General features: G+C 36.4%; 1 protein-coding gene across 11 annotated transcripts in view; it reads right to left on the bottom strand.

Annotated features, from left to right (window-relative positions):
- AKAP9 (A-kinase anchoring protein 9) overlaps window positions 1-15,179 on the bottom strand; it is a 124,967-nt gene that overhangs the window by 48,861 nt on the left and 60,927 nt on the right. For all 11 annotated transcript variants that reach the window (XR_006414209.1, XM_044425110.1, XM_044425115.1 and 8 more), the window contains one exon: window positions 5,216-5,421. Coding sequence is in view for 10 of the 11 variants with exons in the window: in XM_044425110.1 (XP_044281045.1) it covers window positions 5,216-5,421 (206 nt within the window). In the remaining variant the exon portion in view is untranslated. The remainder of the gene's footprint in view (window positions 1-5,215; window positions 5,422-15,179) is intronic.

Genomic DNA, 15,179 nt, shown 5'->3' with positions numbered 1-15,179 from the left:
CTTTTTTATATCTCACTTAAGTGAAAAATGTTCAAACTAGCTGGTGAGGACAGTTTAAGGTTGCTAGCTTTTCATATAGTACTCAGATTACAAAATGATAGATATTTATTTTAGATCAGAAAACAAAAGAAACCACACCCAAGTATGGTTAATGTTGCCTTTCAGTAATATATTCAAATTATATGTCCTGTAATACTATGCTTCTAATTGTGTGTGGCTTTTTTCAAGAAAAGCATCCTATATTGAACCGTATTTTGATATTAATGAAGCAACACTGCAACCATTTAACACTGCTCCACCTGTGAAAACACTGTGTATAATTAGTTTTTTTCTCCTTGATGGATTATTTGGGAAAAGAAAAAAAGAAAAAGCAGTGGATAAACAGGTGCAAAAGTAGAGCACACAGAAAACGTTATGACTGAGGCAGGGTTACTGCAGGATAAAAGCATTGCACAGAAGCACCATGGTCAGCTAAAAAAGGTATCCCATCAGTAAATCTAAAGATATATATAGTTAGAACCTCACCCCATGTTGCAGAACTAAAGGTTTCAGTTCAACTGTGTGAATACAAATGAACATTTATAATACTAAATATTTCCCTTTCTTTTGATAAATAGCACTCATCTATGTTTAGCCTATCAGAAAAGTTCAGATACACACTACAGCGACCATATTATACTTTATGTAAATATTTGCTTAAAGTTTCTTACCAGAAAATAATGGTAGATTTCATTCCACTATACATTAAAGCTAAATTAGAAATTAAATTGCTACAGTTTCTATCACCATTAAAGCAATATATGAAAAGCTTTGCCCAAAGAGCATATTTGATCATCATTCTGTCATATATTTTCTGTTGTCTAGTAAGAGGGCAAGCAGAAACATATATTCAGGGTTAAAATGGGTATTACATTAAATAATTAAAATTATTCATAATGAGTAAAATTAAACATTAAATGTTAAATATCTGTCTAAAAATCTAGAATTCAGGTATACAACCCTTGTGTGTTTAGGTATGTGGAAAACAGTAAAACAACATAGCTACCTGGAATATGTTACATCTGAGTCTGTTTATAACAACAACATTCTACATTTAGTTCCACTGCACGTCAGTAATTTAAGAAAAGTTTGCAAAATTTATCAAAGCTTTCCTCATTACAATCTGACAGCTATGTGAGATGAGAAAGAGAGAGAAACCCAAAGTAAATTTTTCAAGTTCATTCATACTTACTGAATATGGAGGAGTGGGAAAAGAAATCTTTGACACAATGTTTAATTTATGTCTATTTTTCTTGTAGCTAACATGAACAATTGAAGTGTTGACAACTACAGAGTTATTTTCATCCAACTGGTCAGTGAAAGGAAAAGGATATGGTAAAGGTATACGAGATTCAACTTCATAACTATCTTCTTCCTGGATTTTTTCTGAGTTCAAGTTTCTAAATATATTTGATGCCCAATATGTACGGTAGGAATCCATTACAGAATAACGTACTGCTGCTCTCTGTCATCAGGTAAGATTATTTGCCTGGATTACGATAGCTTTAAATATTCTTAGGGAAATGGCAAAGTAGTTCACCGATTGTTTGACTGCTGCAGAGAGCCAGAAACTATTAAAACTCAGATGAGTAACCAACTAGTACAGGGAAGTCTCAGTATATATCAAGTTAAAAAAGTCAGCATTTGCAGACCATATAGAGGCACAGTTTTTCTTCCGACAGAACCAAGCTCAAAATAGTAGTTCAAATAAAAATGAAAGTCAACATGAGGCAGGCTTTCGTCGTAGACAAAGGATATTATTTTCCTGATTAGACCATAGACCTTACAGCAAGCAGTCAAGCCATCACAACAAAAATCCACAGCAGCTGCCAGTATTAAAAAAAAAAACCTCTATGGAATTCAAGTCAATAGTATATTAAAGTGAAGTACACTCATGAACAAGAGGAGCAAGTATTCTGAACTCAGATAAAACTTTATCGTGCAAAGCAAAAGGCTGTCTCTCAGTGTTGAGGAAGAAGTCAGGACAGTGGGAGTGGTTTAATTTCTTTACTACAGGTACACAGGCAGATGGAATTTGAATTAACACACCCACAATAAACCTTGCTCAACAAGATTCAAAATCCAAGTCAGAGCTCAGAAACAGAATACTTGGAAGCGATTAAAAAGTTCCAAGACTACTAGATACTTTTCTGCATTTTTAAAAAGAACATTTTTATAAAGCAGCCGCATCAAGCAATGACCTAATTGTTCTGATTATTCTCTAACTTCATTTTGAACCATCAACAGGAGCTACTCTATAGGCGTTATATTCAGACTTTTAATGTTTAACAGCCATCAGGCATTCCGAGGAAGACTTCTATTTGTATTAGGAACAATATGAGAGTGGATGACTTATGAGACAGCCCAAAATCACATTTTTTTGCAACAAAGCAAGCACATTATCTACACAACAAACACATTATTCCTTTGGAAGCCTGTGGGAGAACAGAGGGCCAAAGGAAGGAAAACAATTTTAAATTTCATTCTGGGAAAGAAAAATGATATACTTACTGGCCAAAAATAGCATTCTACTCTTTGCTGGCTTCTAATATAATGCCTCTCCTGAACTAAAGAGGCTTGTAACCATAATTGTACATTTCAAATTCAAATATTAGTTCCATCTTATACACCTGTTGTTTTTAAGAAAGGGTGAGAAAAGAATTCTCTCCTTTGAACATTGAAAGTATTGGAATAAAATACATCCCACAGATTGAGATTTCATATTTCATGTACAAATGTAAGCCCATTTTGAGGCTTATATTCAACTTTGAGGCATTTCCTCTTTGAAAAGTAAAATTACACATGCTAAGGTATCCTACTTGTTCATTATGTGCTTCAAATTAAAAACCTACTCATTTACCTACTGTTTTCACTAAAGAGGAAAAATCTACAACAGTGAACTATTCAATTAAAACATGTTATGTGCATTAATGACATGTGAGAAACAAATAGTGAGATTACTCATAAGTGTTATCTTTGCAGATAAAGAATAAAATTGAGAGATTAAAAACTTCTTCTATGGACAGACAGACTGAAATCAAACCAATGAAACAATATTCTGATCTGTTTATTGTGATTTACTATTAAATTGAGAATTTTCATCTTAAGTAAGCTACTACCACAGCAAAATGCATATAAAAACATCAATAACACTGGAAATAAATATCAATAGGAGAGTGAGTCAGTACACACTTCTTGAAATGAGGTAACAATTACACATTCAGGATTGGATGCCATGGTTCAAAACTGAATGAAGCTGAATTTATTTCCTCATGTTGTTGTACCAATGCAATGTTTGTGTGCAGACCTCCTTTGACTCAAGACAACCGGCCCATTAACAGACCAATAAGTCTGTCAACAAACCGGCATTCAAATCCAAAGACCAAGAAATATGCATATTCTAAAAGCAGCAGGACCAAAAGCATGGGGTGAAAATATTAACTTAAAACTTAAAACGCCTTGCTTAGGAACCTAGTTTAGTACACACTTTCCTGTTTCAGGCAAACAAGACAGACAATATTTTAAAACTTGGAACTGGCCCATACCTTGTGTGCTGCAATACACCTAGACAGCCATATACATGAAAAGTCATGGAGGTGGAGAGGAGATCACGATGATGTTTTGACAGGGTGCAAGCTTTTGTTCCCTACCTCCTCCCCTCCCTACATCACTGACATGCACCTTTAATCCTCTATCTGAGGCCAATATCTGAACTCCAAGTGGCAGCTGGTCTGGATGTTTCCATACTTGGATGTGAAGGGGATAGGGAATCCTATAGCTGCACAGACAATGTGAGGAGGCCATAGGATTTTGTCCTAAATAAACTTGAAATAATTTATCCCATCATCCTAAAAGCATTTAAGCATTTAAACTGAAGGTACTTTGCCAAACAAAACAAGACTTTAGAGTCCTGAAAAGCTTGACAACTGGTTTTCCTCATCTCCAGTTGGGTACCATCAGCTCACAGCAACATACTGGAAGAGCTGATGGGAGCAGCATGGTATTTTTAAAAAAATTCTACACCTAGAAATGTGTGAACAAAAATGAACTTTTTATTTACTCTCACCCCCATTAGACGTGCTAATAGGAGCATTTTATGCCTTGACTGCAGCCCTGCGCTACCAGGACACTTTGAAGGGGGAGCTTATGCCTTGCCAAATGAGGTTCTTTCCTATATTTTTTAATAAGGAAAAAAAAAGGTGAGGAAAGTGAGCTATGGGGAGCCCGTGCCAATTACCTCCAAGTTCTTGTAGAACTGGCAATGGCCAGAGATAGCTTAATGAAGAATGCCAAGGGGCTTCTTGCCACTCTTGCTAAGCAGGTTTATAGCCATGGTCTTTACCATTCATTCATTCATAGCTTTGTATACTATCTGACTACCACAGTCTCAGGATGGTCTTACAATAAAAACAGAATAAAATGAAGCATAGCATCCAATAAATAAAACCCACATTAAAACTGAATCAGATTTAAAATAATGTGTGAATAAAAAGGTTTTAGCCTGGCACCAAAAAGAATACAGAGTCGGTACCAGGCGAACCTCTCTGGGGAGTGCATTCCATAGACAGGGCATCACCACCAAGAAGGCCCTTCGCCAGGTAGCCACCCTCCTAATCTCCTTCAAGGAGGGCTCCCAGAGATGGACCTCTGTACCAGATCTTAAGGGGTGGAAAGGCACATAGGGAAGGGGATGCTCCTTCAGATATCCAGGTCCTAAGCTGTATCAGCTTTCATATCAGTAATTTGGTCAGCATTCCTGGTTTTAAGAAATTAACTTAACAACCCACCATGGTTAAAGAAGTAATCCTAAAACAGCTCATAGGCAGTTTGAAAAAATACTCATGATAGGTAGCCTGTGCTGGGTTTGCTTGATGTGACAGTTATCTGTTTACATTTATCATTTGTCATGTCATGTGAAATTAAACACCATTACACATAATAGTATACCATAGTGAAGGGAAGGGAAAAGGGAAGGATAGAGAAGTTCAGAGATGAAAGTCACCTAGTCTCTTAGTCATAGCATTACATCTGCACTATGCCACAGAAACCATTCTCAGAATTTCTCAAATAAACCAGAAAAAAATAAAAAAATGAATTCATTCCTTCCATTCCATATGTAGGAAGATTTTTCTCTACTCTTAAATATTCTGCTAATAATATAATTAAAGACTACTACCTGATTGGTGGTTTCATTGATCGTTTCCAGAAGTTTCTGAACTGCTGCCTGAAGTCGTGAACTGATATTTAGCACTAGCTCTTCATTTTTTGAGTCTATCTCCATTCCAAGGTATTGGCTGAGTTCAAAGCTTTCATCTGCAACTTCTGACCACATGCTGCTGTCCTCACCTTCTAAACTGCTGTCATGATAGGAAGACAATTTTTCTGCATAAGAAAAATAAAAATAAAAATCATGGTGTCATGTATAGCTCTTTTACACTAAAATTCATTTATAAATGGATTGTGATCAAATAAATTATACAAAAACAAAGGCTATACTTACACAGTAAGGCAGGACATCACAGCAACAAACAAAAGCTACATTATGCACTAAAATTTACACAAATAAGGTAAAGAGAATGTTAATTACACAGCAAGCAGAGACAGGCAGTAGAAAAGGAGATACTAACAGAAGAAAAATATTTTTGTAGCATGACGCAACCTGTTTCTCTTGTACCAGATACATTACAGTATCTTATTGGCTATACTCAGTGCCTTCTATTTAGGGATAAGCACACTGCAAGCTCACAGAAAATAGTCTGACTGGATGTCAGTAGTGCCTTGAGCCAATAAAACCAAGATTATTCCTTTAATAAATTACTTTTAAAGAAATTTCTTTCAACAACTCTATAGAAAATTGATAATTTTAAGAGTCAAGACGTAGGGTTTTTTTAAAGTTATATGCCAAAGGTTGAGCTCCAATTTCACATACTGTGAACAGAAGTGATCTTTCCACCAATAGAAGGTGTTTGATCCAGAAGAGTTTTCCCACTGGCAGACATGAGAGCGGCAAATTTAGTTCATTCTCTCTTCCTCTACAGCTCCAAAAATCTGCTCCAGAAGATTTAAAGCTGTCCCCATCAGCCTCACAATTTTGCTGGTGGGAGTGAAGTCTGGTTCCAACCTCATGCATCTTAATATTCAGCAGTGCAGGGATCAGGACTGCAATCCCATGCACACTTTTTGTAAGCAAGCACTATTTAACTTAGGTGGACTTAATTTCCAATAAACCTGCAGATGATTGGCCTCAAAACATGGTAGAATAATATACATTGTTCATTAGTTATCAATTAGTGCACAAATACATGTGTATGGGGATTAATGACATGGAAATTATTTAATTGAAATATGCAACTACAAAATAAAGGCTATTTATGAACCAGCAGTTAAGGCTACTTTTGGAGTAGGGTAAAAAGCTTATATTGGAGTCCCAGGAAACACTCCCAATTTAGGATATAGTCAATAGCTCCACTCTTTCTGCCATTTCTTAGCCACTGCCATTCTATGTCTCAACAGTGTACCTCATGAAATAGTGGTCAGCAAGTGAAAGCTGCAAGTTATGGATGAATAAACCTTCAGAGCCAAGTTAATGAGAGGCATACAGATTGGAAAGTATGAATTCCAGCTCTGGACTAGCATCTAAGAGGTCAAACTTTGTCTCCAATCTCATCCCAACAAAACTAAATGCACTGACCATCAACTCATGTAAAAGTGATTTTAAAAAATTAACCCCATCACCATTGTCTTTACTCATCATTATGGTTTTACTAGAGATTTCAATAATCTTGATCTGCATTGTCTGTTTTAAAGGTAAATATCACAGTAAGTAATGAAGCAGTCAGCAATTGTTTTGCCTGAATTTTTAGAGGCAAATATATATATCTGGTTCAGATGTAATAGCCATCTCAGGCCAATAAAACATGTTTCCATATTCTTATTAGTAAGCAGAGATTAAATCACAACTTCCCTATTAGAATGGAATGGGAAACTATGATTTAAATATGCTATTAACCAAGGGATCTGTACAAAGAAGGAGCACATAAGTACATAAGGTTTTTAAAATCATGGTTTATCAGCTCAAGACAGCTATATCTGAACATTGCCAATGCCAATGCACCTTAGCAGGATTAATTAAGAGTGGTACTTTAGTGATTTTCCATTTGAGGAACTAGACAGTACAGAAATGCAATAGGTATGGCCAAAGTACTGTGCTTTAGTTTTTAAGGATTGAATATAAAGTTGGCATACTACCTTTATCATATCACTGAAATATTTTCCTTAATGTTAATTACTGTTATATATCTCCTTTTAGCTTTTGTAAGGCTAACATAAATTTTATAAAATTGCAAAACTCCATGAAGAAATAAAAATAGAAACAAAGTTTTATGTGAATGAAATGAATAACATTTTACATTTATTTGGCACCTTTCACCTGCACAGGATTTCAAAGCACTTTACATACCCTGCGGAATTCAAACCCCCAGTCATTAAGGTACAGTCTCTTCAGGGATTGCCAGCAACTATTTTTGGCCAACTCATTGTGCAATGTTTAGAAAGGATTTGGAGAAAGGAGAAGTTTGAAAATGTTCCAAAACCTTCTAAAAATGCTTGCTACAAACATAACCACCCTTTTTATACTATTAAAATATATGATTATTCAGTACCCAAAAAGTGAAGGGTCTCTGGGCACTAAAGTGTATTGCAGGAGCTTTAATATCCTCAGAGTGGAAAGGACCTTTAAGATGCACATCCAGGATACTGTTTGCCAATGCTATACCAATACATTGGTTAAGGCTAAGTTGAGGGAAAGCATACCCCACTATTGAGCCACCAACACCACTTACTGACGCAACTGATGCTCTTTGAAGTTCACGCATCTTAAGTACTGATCAGGTAAGAGACCCTGCTTAGCTTCTGACAAATAACAATCTGCAGTATAGTAAGCAGAGCTACAGGAAAAATACAGTCAAATAAAAGGATATATTAGTTACGGTATATTCTGAACTATGTGCAAAGACCAATGGGTATCGATTATAAAAGCCCCAACCAAAACTTCATTGCACTGTGAGGGCCTGTAAAATGTTCCCTTTGCCCCAAGAAATAGGATAGTCTCTGTCTGTGTTCTTGAAACCAGCCCTCTTAGTCACAGAAACACCCTCAGAAGATGCATCAGCATGCACCCCACTTGTGGACCTTAAAATGGCTGTGAATGGCTAGCAATTAGTCATGCAGCTCAGAAAAGGTGACTCTGTTATTAACTTCTGTCTTTCAGCTATTTTGTTTCTTATGGAAACTGAAATATATCCTTGTCAATTAGGTTGCAGGCTACAGGTTTGTTTTTTAAACCCTTCAATTAAAGGAATGAAAATTCCCTCACTGTAGCAAATAACTAACTCTTTTGTTGCCAACTAAAGACATTTAAATCATCTTTCTGTGGAAAACTAAAAGTGTATGTAGCTAAAATTCGTTTACCACATGCTGTAATCTAGATCTTTAGAGAATATTTTGTTGGCTATTTTGTGCAATAGTAAGCTACTTAAAAATACAGGATACTGCTTTCACAAAATTATATGGATACATGCAAACTTTTGAATTTCTTAAGGTTTATGAGGTTTTCAAGTATCAAATCAGCAAATTTTGTGCTGACAGGCTTTTTTTCTGATATGTCTTCAAGTATAATCTTCATGAAGTAAAAATCTTTGTATTTGTTCCACTGGCCACAAAAGAACTACGAATATTTGATTCTAACTATTTATTAATAAACTGGTTCTATCATTCCACATAGCAATTCTTAAGTAGGAAGCTTCTGGGATTAGATGGGAATCTATTTGTACCCTATACTGGAGAAGTGGAGCCAATGGTAACTTCACCAATTCTTCCCAGCTTTATGGACTGTTTGAAAATAGATGCTGAGCTCACACAGTATGTTTGCTTCTCAGGTTGCTATCACAATGGTGCCATATGTAAACATTGCCATACATATGTGATCTGCTAAGTTTTAATTTGTTTGAACAGCTGTTATTCGCATCTGTTTATATGTTGCAAACACTCTATATGGAGGAGCTTTCTGCAAAAGATTTGTCTTATCAGAGTCAGTCTTTGGTTCCAATGTAACAGTTTTTTGTAACACTACACTGTATTCTGCACAACTGTGCAAGCTCAGTGGTAGAACATTATTTGAGGGCAGAATAAGTCCCTGATGATGTAACTACCTCCAAATCTAAAGAGTTTTGTTTTTTAAATTCAGCTGTCTACATGCTATGCTGACAGCACAATTCTATGAATATTTATTCAGAAGTTGGTCCCACTAAAATTCTCAAGTAAGTGTTCAAAGGATTATAGTGAAAGAGACTGGATAAGACAGATCACATTCCTATGATCCCTGGGAAAGCATCCCAGGACCACAGGATAAGTGTCTTCCAAGGTTGGAGACAGTGCTCCATTCTTGGAATGTCATCACCCTGAGGTTGGAAACTCAATTTCTAAATGAAGTGTTTTGAACTTGAGGAGGATTTTTGATGGGAACCACCATTTTTAACAATACAAATTCAGCTGATATACCTGACAATTTTCATAGCAAAACACAATTTAAATGTCATACTATATTCATCAGCTCTTTTGCATTCTATAACACATCTTTTAAAAATTATTCTCTTGGTGCTGCATTTCATTTTAAGGTTAAATATTTTAATTAATTAAAATACACTGGGAAGTATAATATGAACTATCATACTTATTGTTTAAATATTACTACACCACAATGATTTTCTGTATAATTGAGTTAATTTTGATCAGTGATTCCTTTGAACGTTGTAATTTCTTGGCTTGGAATATGAACCTTGGCAAATGAAAGTTTTGTTTTTGATGATAGAGGTGTTTAAAATTATGCATGCTCTAGATAAAGTGGAGAGGAAAACACATCTTTCCTCTCCCGTAATAGTAGAATGCAGGATCATCCCATGAAGCTGATTGTGGGAGATTTAGGTCAGATAAAAGAAAGTACTTCACACATAACTGAAGAAGTTCAAGTATAGAATTCACTGCCACAGGAGACAGTGATGGCCACCAACTTGTATGGCTTTAAAAGGGATAGGTCAAATTCAGCTATCTATGGATATTAGTCTTGCTGGCTATATGCTATCTCTATTACCAGAGACCACATGCTTGCATACACCATTTGCTGAGGATCTTGGGCAGGTGGCAATATTATACCTATCCTGTTTGAGGGATTCTGTGGACAACTGGTTTGTGATTGGTCTGATCCAGTACAGCTTTTCTTATGTTTTTATGTTGAAAGCATAGCAACCTCTTTGTTCCCCGTTCTCCCATCCGCCTGAATGTTGGTGACTACTGCAGCAGAGAAAGAAGGGGGATCCTTCCCCTTGACCTTACAATCTGCTACAGAAGTATTACAGGATCTGGGAGTGAGTGGGAGGAAAGACTCTTCTCCCTCAGCACTGAGGAGAAGAGTGAGAACATCACCACTGCCAAGGAGGATGAAAGGAAGGGCAGAGAGGACAACAGTCCTGGTGACTGCACCAGTAGTCACTGGGTGAAGGTATTGGTGGGTTATGGGGGAAGGTAAGTTAGCTTACAGACTGGGGCTGACAATTTCAATTCAGTCTAGAACTCTTACATGTGGGGATTGATATAAATGTTCATCTTTGCACATAATCGCCAGTCACAACTAGAATCAAGCAGGAGATCACCCATCACTCATTTTAGTAAGAAAAATGTTCTCCTTTCCTGTCAGATTGCCAGTTTTGCATTTCATAATTCACTTTTCCTATATTACACTAAGTAGTTGTAATTCACAGTTTTTGACATACACTGAGTAGCTACAAACTCAGCTACACTTACACAATAAAATGCTCTCCCAGGGAGAATTACTTGACAGCTACCTTGATGTCACTCATGAAAGACCTTTTTATTTTCCCAAGTCTTTTAACCACCTGCAAGATGCTTTTATGCAGTCTGATGTCTGTTTTTAAAGTTAACTCCTTCTGTATCTCTTTTACAGAATGTCGTAAAAAAGACATTGTGTAAATGTCTTTTTTACAATGTCTCTTACATTGTCATAAAAGAGACATTGTGTTCTCCTTCTAATTTATTTTATTATAATAGAGGGAGCAGCCCTATGGCTCCTTGTCAACATCTGAGTGCCACAGGATATTTTGACTACCCATCTCTGAAGCTGGAGATAGCACTCCAGCCTCAGAGCTAGGAATCAAGAGTTCCTACTTCCCTCCCCTCCCCATCCCCCTTTGTGCAGCAAAGACCATGTTGGCTGCCTCTCCAAGGTCAGGGATGCAACCTCAGGGAGAAAAGGGGCACTTTGGTAGGACAAGAGGGAAAGAGACTGGTAAGGCTTAGAAACAGGCAATCGTGAGGATTTTCAAGTCTTCTTTCCTCCCTCTCTGAAATGCTTTTAGCTAGACAGACTAAAAGCACATCATGCAAAAATGCAGGGTATAAAATCAGGGAGGCAAAGATCACCTCTGCTAGTCTCCTGGCTTAGATAGAATGGTAGTAAGAATTTGAATGTGGTTATTAGAAGCATCAAGGATGCAGCCCACAAAACTGTGCCCTTAAAGTCTTTGTAAGGCACTGTGGGAACCTGTGGAACAACAGCACAAATCAAATATTTTTAGAGCTATAAATATTTTGTTTCATAAAAGATTTTTTCATACTTAAAAGTAAAGGCCATTGTTTCAGCAAGAATCACATCAGTATGGTTAAGCATTGATTAGGGCCAATACAGACATTAACTTTAGCCTTTTCCGCCCTTCCTTTAATCATTGTTATGGGGTCAAGATCACATTTTCCTTCCCAGATCTTTCTTTTTTATGAGAGATGTCCCCATAAGCAGTTCTTCCTGGCATTAATCCCTGGCTATATGGTTAGATCAGAATCATGGTCTAAAGTGGCATTTAAAAGTAATAGTATCCTGTTTCTCATGCTGATGAAGAAAAACCCTGTGCATTTAAGTTTGATTCCCTTCCACGCCCAGAATATGTTGTATTACACTACAATTACAAACCTTCATAATGGAAATAGTAAAGAAACTAATGGCATTAAATTCTATACTATATAAATCAGAATGACAAGGTTCATCAGGTTTTTTTTAAATATTGAGACAAGTCAGTACACGTTAGAAACAGCAAGTATAGTCTTGTCATTTATTGCTGGCATTCCTTACGCTTCAAAGAGCAGAGTTACAAGAATGACTGACTACAGGCCAAAACAGATAAGACATGAGAGCCCATGCTCTGAATGTCTATACAGATGATTTAGATTAGTTAAATCTTTGTGGGAGGAGAATTAATCCTATTAAAAATCATTGACCCAACTTGGCATCACTCCATATAGTTTTAAGTTAATATTGAGATCTAGTCATAGATCTCCAGGATCTCCTCCACTCCCATTCCCCAATGTGTAAGAAATTATAATTTTCATGAGCAGAACTAGTTTGTCACAGTAAGCCAGCAGTAAGCCAGTTTGTCATGAACAAGATGGCAATCCTCTATTACTCCAAAGAAGTTTTATATGTTATCAGAATGGAATAAGCAGTAGTATCAAATCAACTTTATTTTATATAAAGTTATCTTTAGAGTACATTATCTTCAAAAGGTTTCCAAATCAGCCTTTTACTCAATTATATACAACATTTACTCATTAATTTATTACTGATAATCCAGATTACGTTACTTTATTTCACCTGTGGCTCCTACTCGTTCTTGTCAATTGATAATCTATGCTGAACTACAATCTGAACCTAGTCAACATGTACCTTCCTTCTGGAGACTTCTTTCATGGATACCCACAGCACCATGAAATCGTTAATTTCCTGAGAGTCAATGCCTTGAGGATGCTGACAGGATGAAATGAACATTTTCATACTTCTATTATATTTATCTAATTAGTTATATTGCTGCTTTCCTACAAAAATGCCATTCAAAGTAGTTTGTGGGCATGAAAACCAATTAAAGTAAAATATTTAACAATTACAAAATAATAATAATAGTAGTGACAATAGCAATAATTGGCACCAATGGACCCACTTGCAGGCCAAAGGCCTTGACTAAGGTGGTCTTTGTCTGCCAGCAGAAGTATAGCAGAGAGGGAGCAAACCTAGTCTCATTTGGGAGTTCCACCACCTTCTCTTTGTTTACCACCAAATGCACTTCTGAAGGTAGTGGTCTCAAAAGAGGGACCTAACCAGTTCATCATAAAAAAGGGAAATATTCATAATCAGCACTTTGAAATCTGCCTGGAAAGAAACCAGTAGCCAGTGAGACTGTTGTAATAAAGGAATCACAAGCAGCCTGTAATCAGCCATGGTCAATTGCTGCATTCTGAACCACATGAACGTTCTGAGCAGTTGTCAAAGGCAACCCAAAATAGAGTGTGTTTCAGGAGTCCAAATAGAATGCAGCTAAGGCATATGTGACCATGGCTAGATCAGAAATATTTAGGAATATGTGCAGTTGGTGTTCTAGAACCAGCTGTGCAGACACACTCTTGGTCATTGCTGAGATCTAGGGTCAGGGCTGAGAACTGGAATTGTTTTTGTGTACACCAGAGCTGGTGTGCATGCATATCTCTGTGTATGAAAAGAGCCTACTTTTTAGACTAGCACTAATGGAAAGTAACAGAAGGAAGAACTGGACTATCTGATATCCCTGTTACCCACCTCAGAGACATACTGTCAAATTTAATACTGGGGAATCCCACCAGGTAAACTTACTGAAAGAACAGCTGAAACAAATGCAAAGCACCTAACAGGTTTGGAGCAGGCAGTTCTGTTAGTAAAAGAGAAGGTAATACTTCTTTTACCAGCAATAGAAAGCAGGAATGCTTCCCCACTCTTTCCCAGTTGTTACACAGAGACAAGGAGTATAGGAAAAGCTGCTTAACCAAAAGTTCCTAGTCTTGTATCCTTCACAACCTTCCAGGAGTACATTCAGTGTTGCCAAGAAGTTTATTTTTTAAACTTTGGAGCTCTCTCTTTCTCATGCCTCCTTTTCTTTGTCTTTTTCAAGTTATTTATTGATACATTGCTAGAGGCAATGGGTCAGGCTGCCATTAGGGAAACAGACACAGTGTGCAAATAGTCATGTACCATTCTGCCATAAGCTAGCATACCCACATTTTAAAGAGAAAAGGAATCTCAGAACAACAAAAGACAGATTCTTTCTTTTTGTTGCCAATATAGTATCAAAAGCAAAAGAAAATTCCAAATGATTCAGAAGAATCTAAGCTTTAGAAGAACTGTTGCATAATTCAGGAAAGGTTTTCAGCCTTATGCTTCAATTCCCAAATCATTTATTTCAGAGTAATCCCAGGGATGTTAATAGGACAACAGTGAAGTATAGACACACTGTGAATGTCTTGGAATGACACTTATTTTTCATGAGTTCTCTTTTAATATTAACTTGGCTTTACTGTTATTTGTAAATCAGGGCAATTATATACCTGTCTACTTATATGTAAGCTGTACTAGAGGTATTTGCGAAAGGATGTTCTGTTGCTAAACATTAAATTCAAGTCTCTATTGGCTGCATGGGATGGACTTATGTTCATGTACATGACATCCTTTTCTTTCCTTATATTCTTATCATAGGAAATTTATCACCCAAATAACAGAACAGACTAAGATAAATGTTTTAATGTCCTACTGATGTTCCTGTTTTCTAGCAACACTTCTTACTCTTTTTAAAAGTGTAATTCAATTGTCCATTATTAGTGTAGTTGCATCATTCCCATTCCAATCTCTTTCTTATATTTATCAAATCAGGAGTGTGTTGGCACAGCCGGCACACTCCCTTACTTTTTATACAAATTTTGCCCCTTTTCCATGGTTTGATTAACTTATGTCTAACATTAACCATGAGCATCAATGCAAAACTAGCATATTGTACATATACTTCAAAACCTAGTTTCCAATTCCAGTTGGAAATTTCAGAATAAATAGTAATCTAATATCTAACATATATAAGCAGTTTCCTAAAATATCTGCAAAATCAATGGTAAGGTATTAGAGGTATTTGCTGCTGTAGAAATATCAGCTCATTTAGAATCAGACAAGCCAAGAAACAGTGATATGACAGGTAATAATATTTTGAGCTGTATCTACTTGAAAC

Source organism: Varanus komodoensis, unplaced genomic scaffold (assembly GCF_004798865.1).
Source record: "Varanus komodoensis strain SLA01 unplaced genomic scaffold, ASM479886v1 scaffold15, whole genome shotgun sequence".
Lineage (NCBI taxonomy): Eukaryota > Metazoa > Chordata > Lepidosauria > Squamata > Varanidae > Varanus > Varanus komodoensis.
This window is presented reverse-complemented; position numbering and strand designations above follow the sequence as displayed.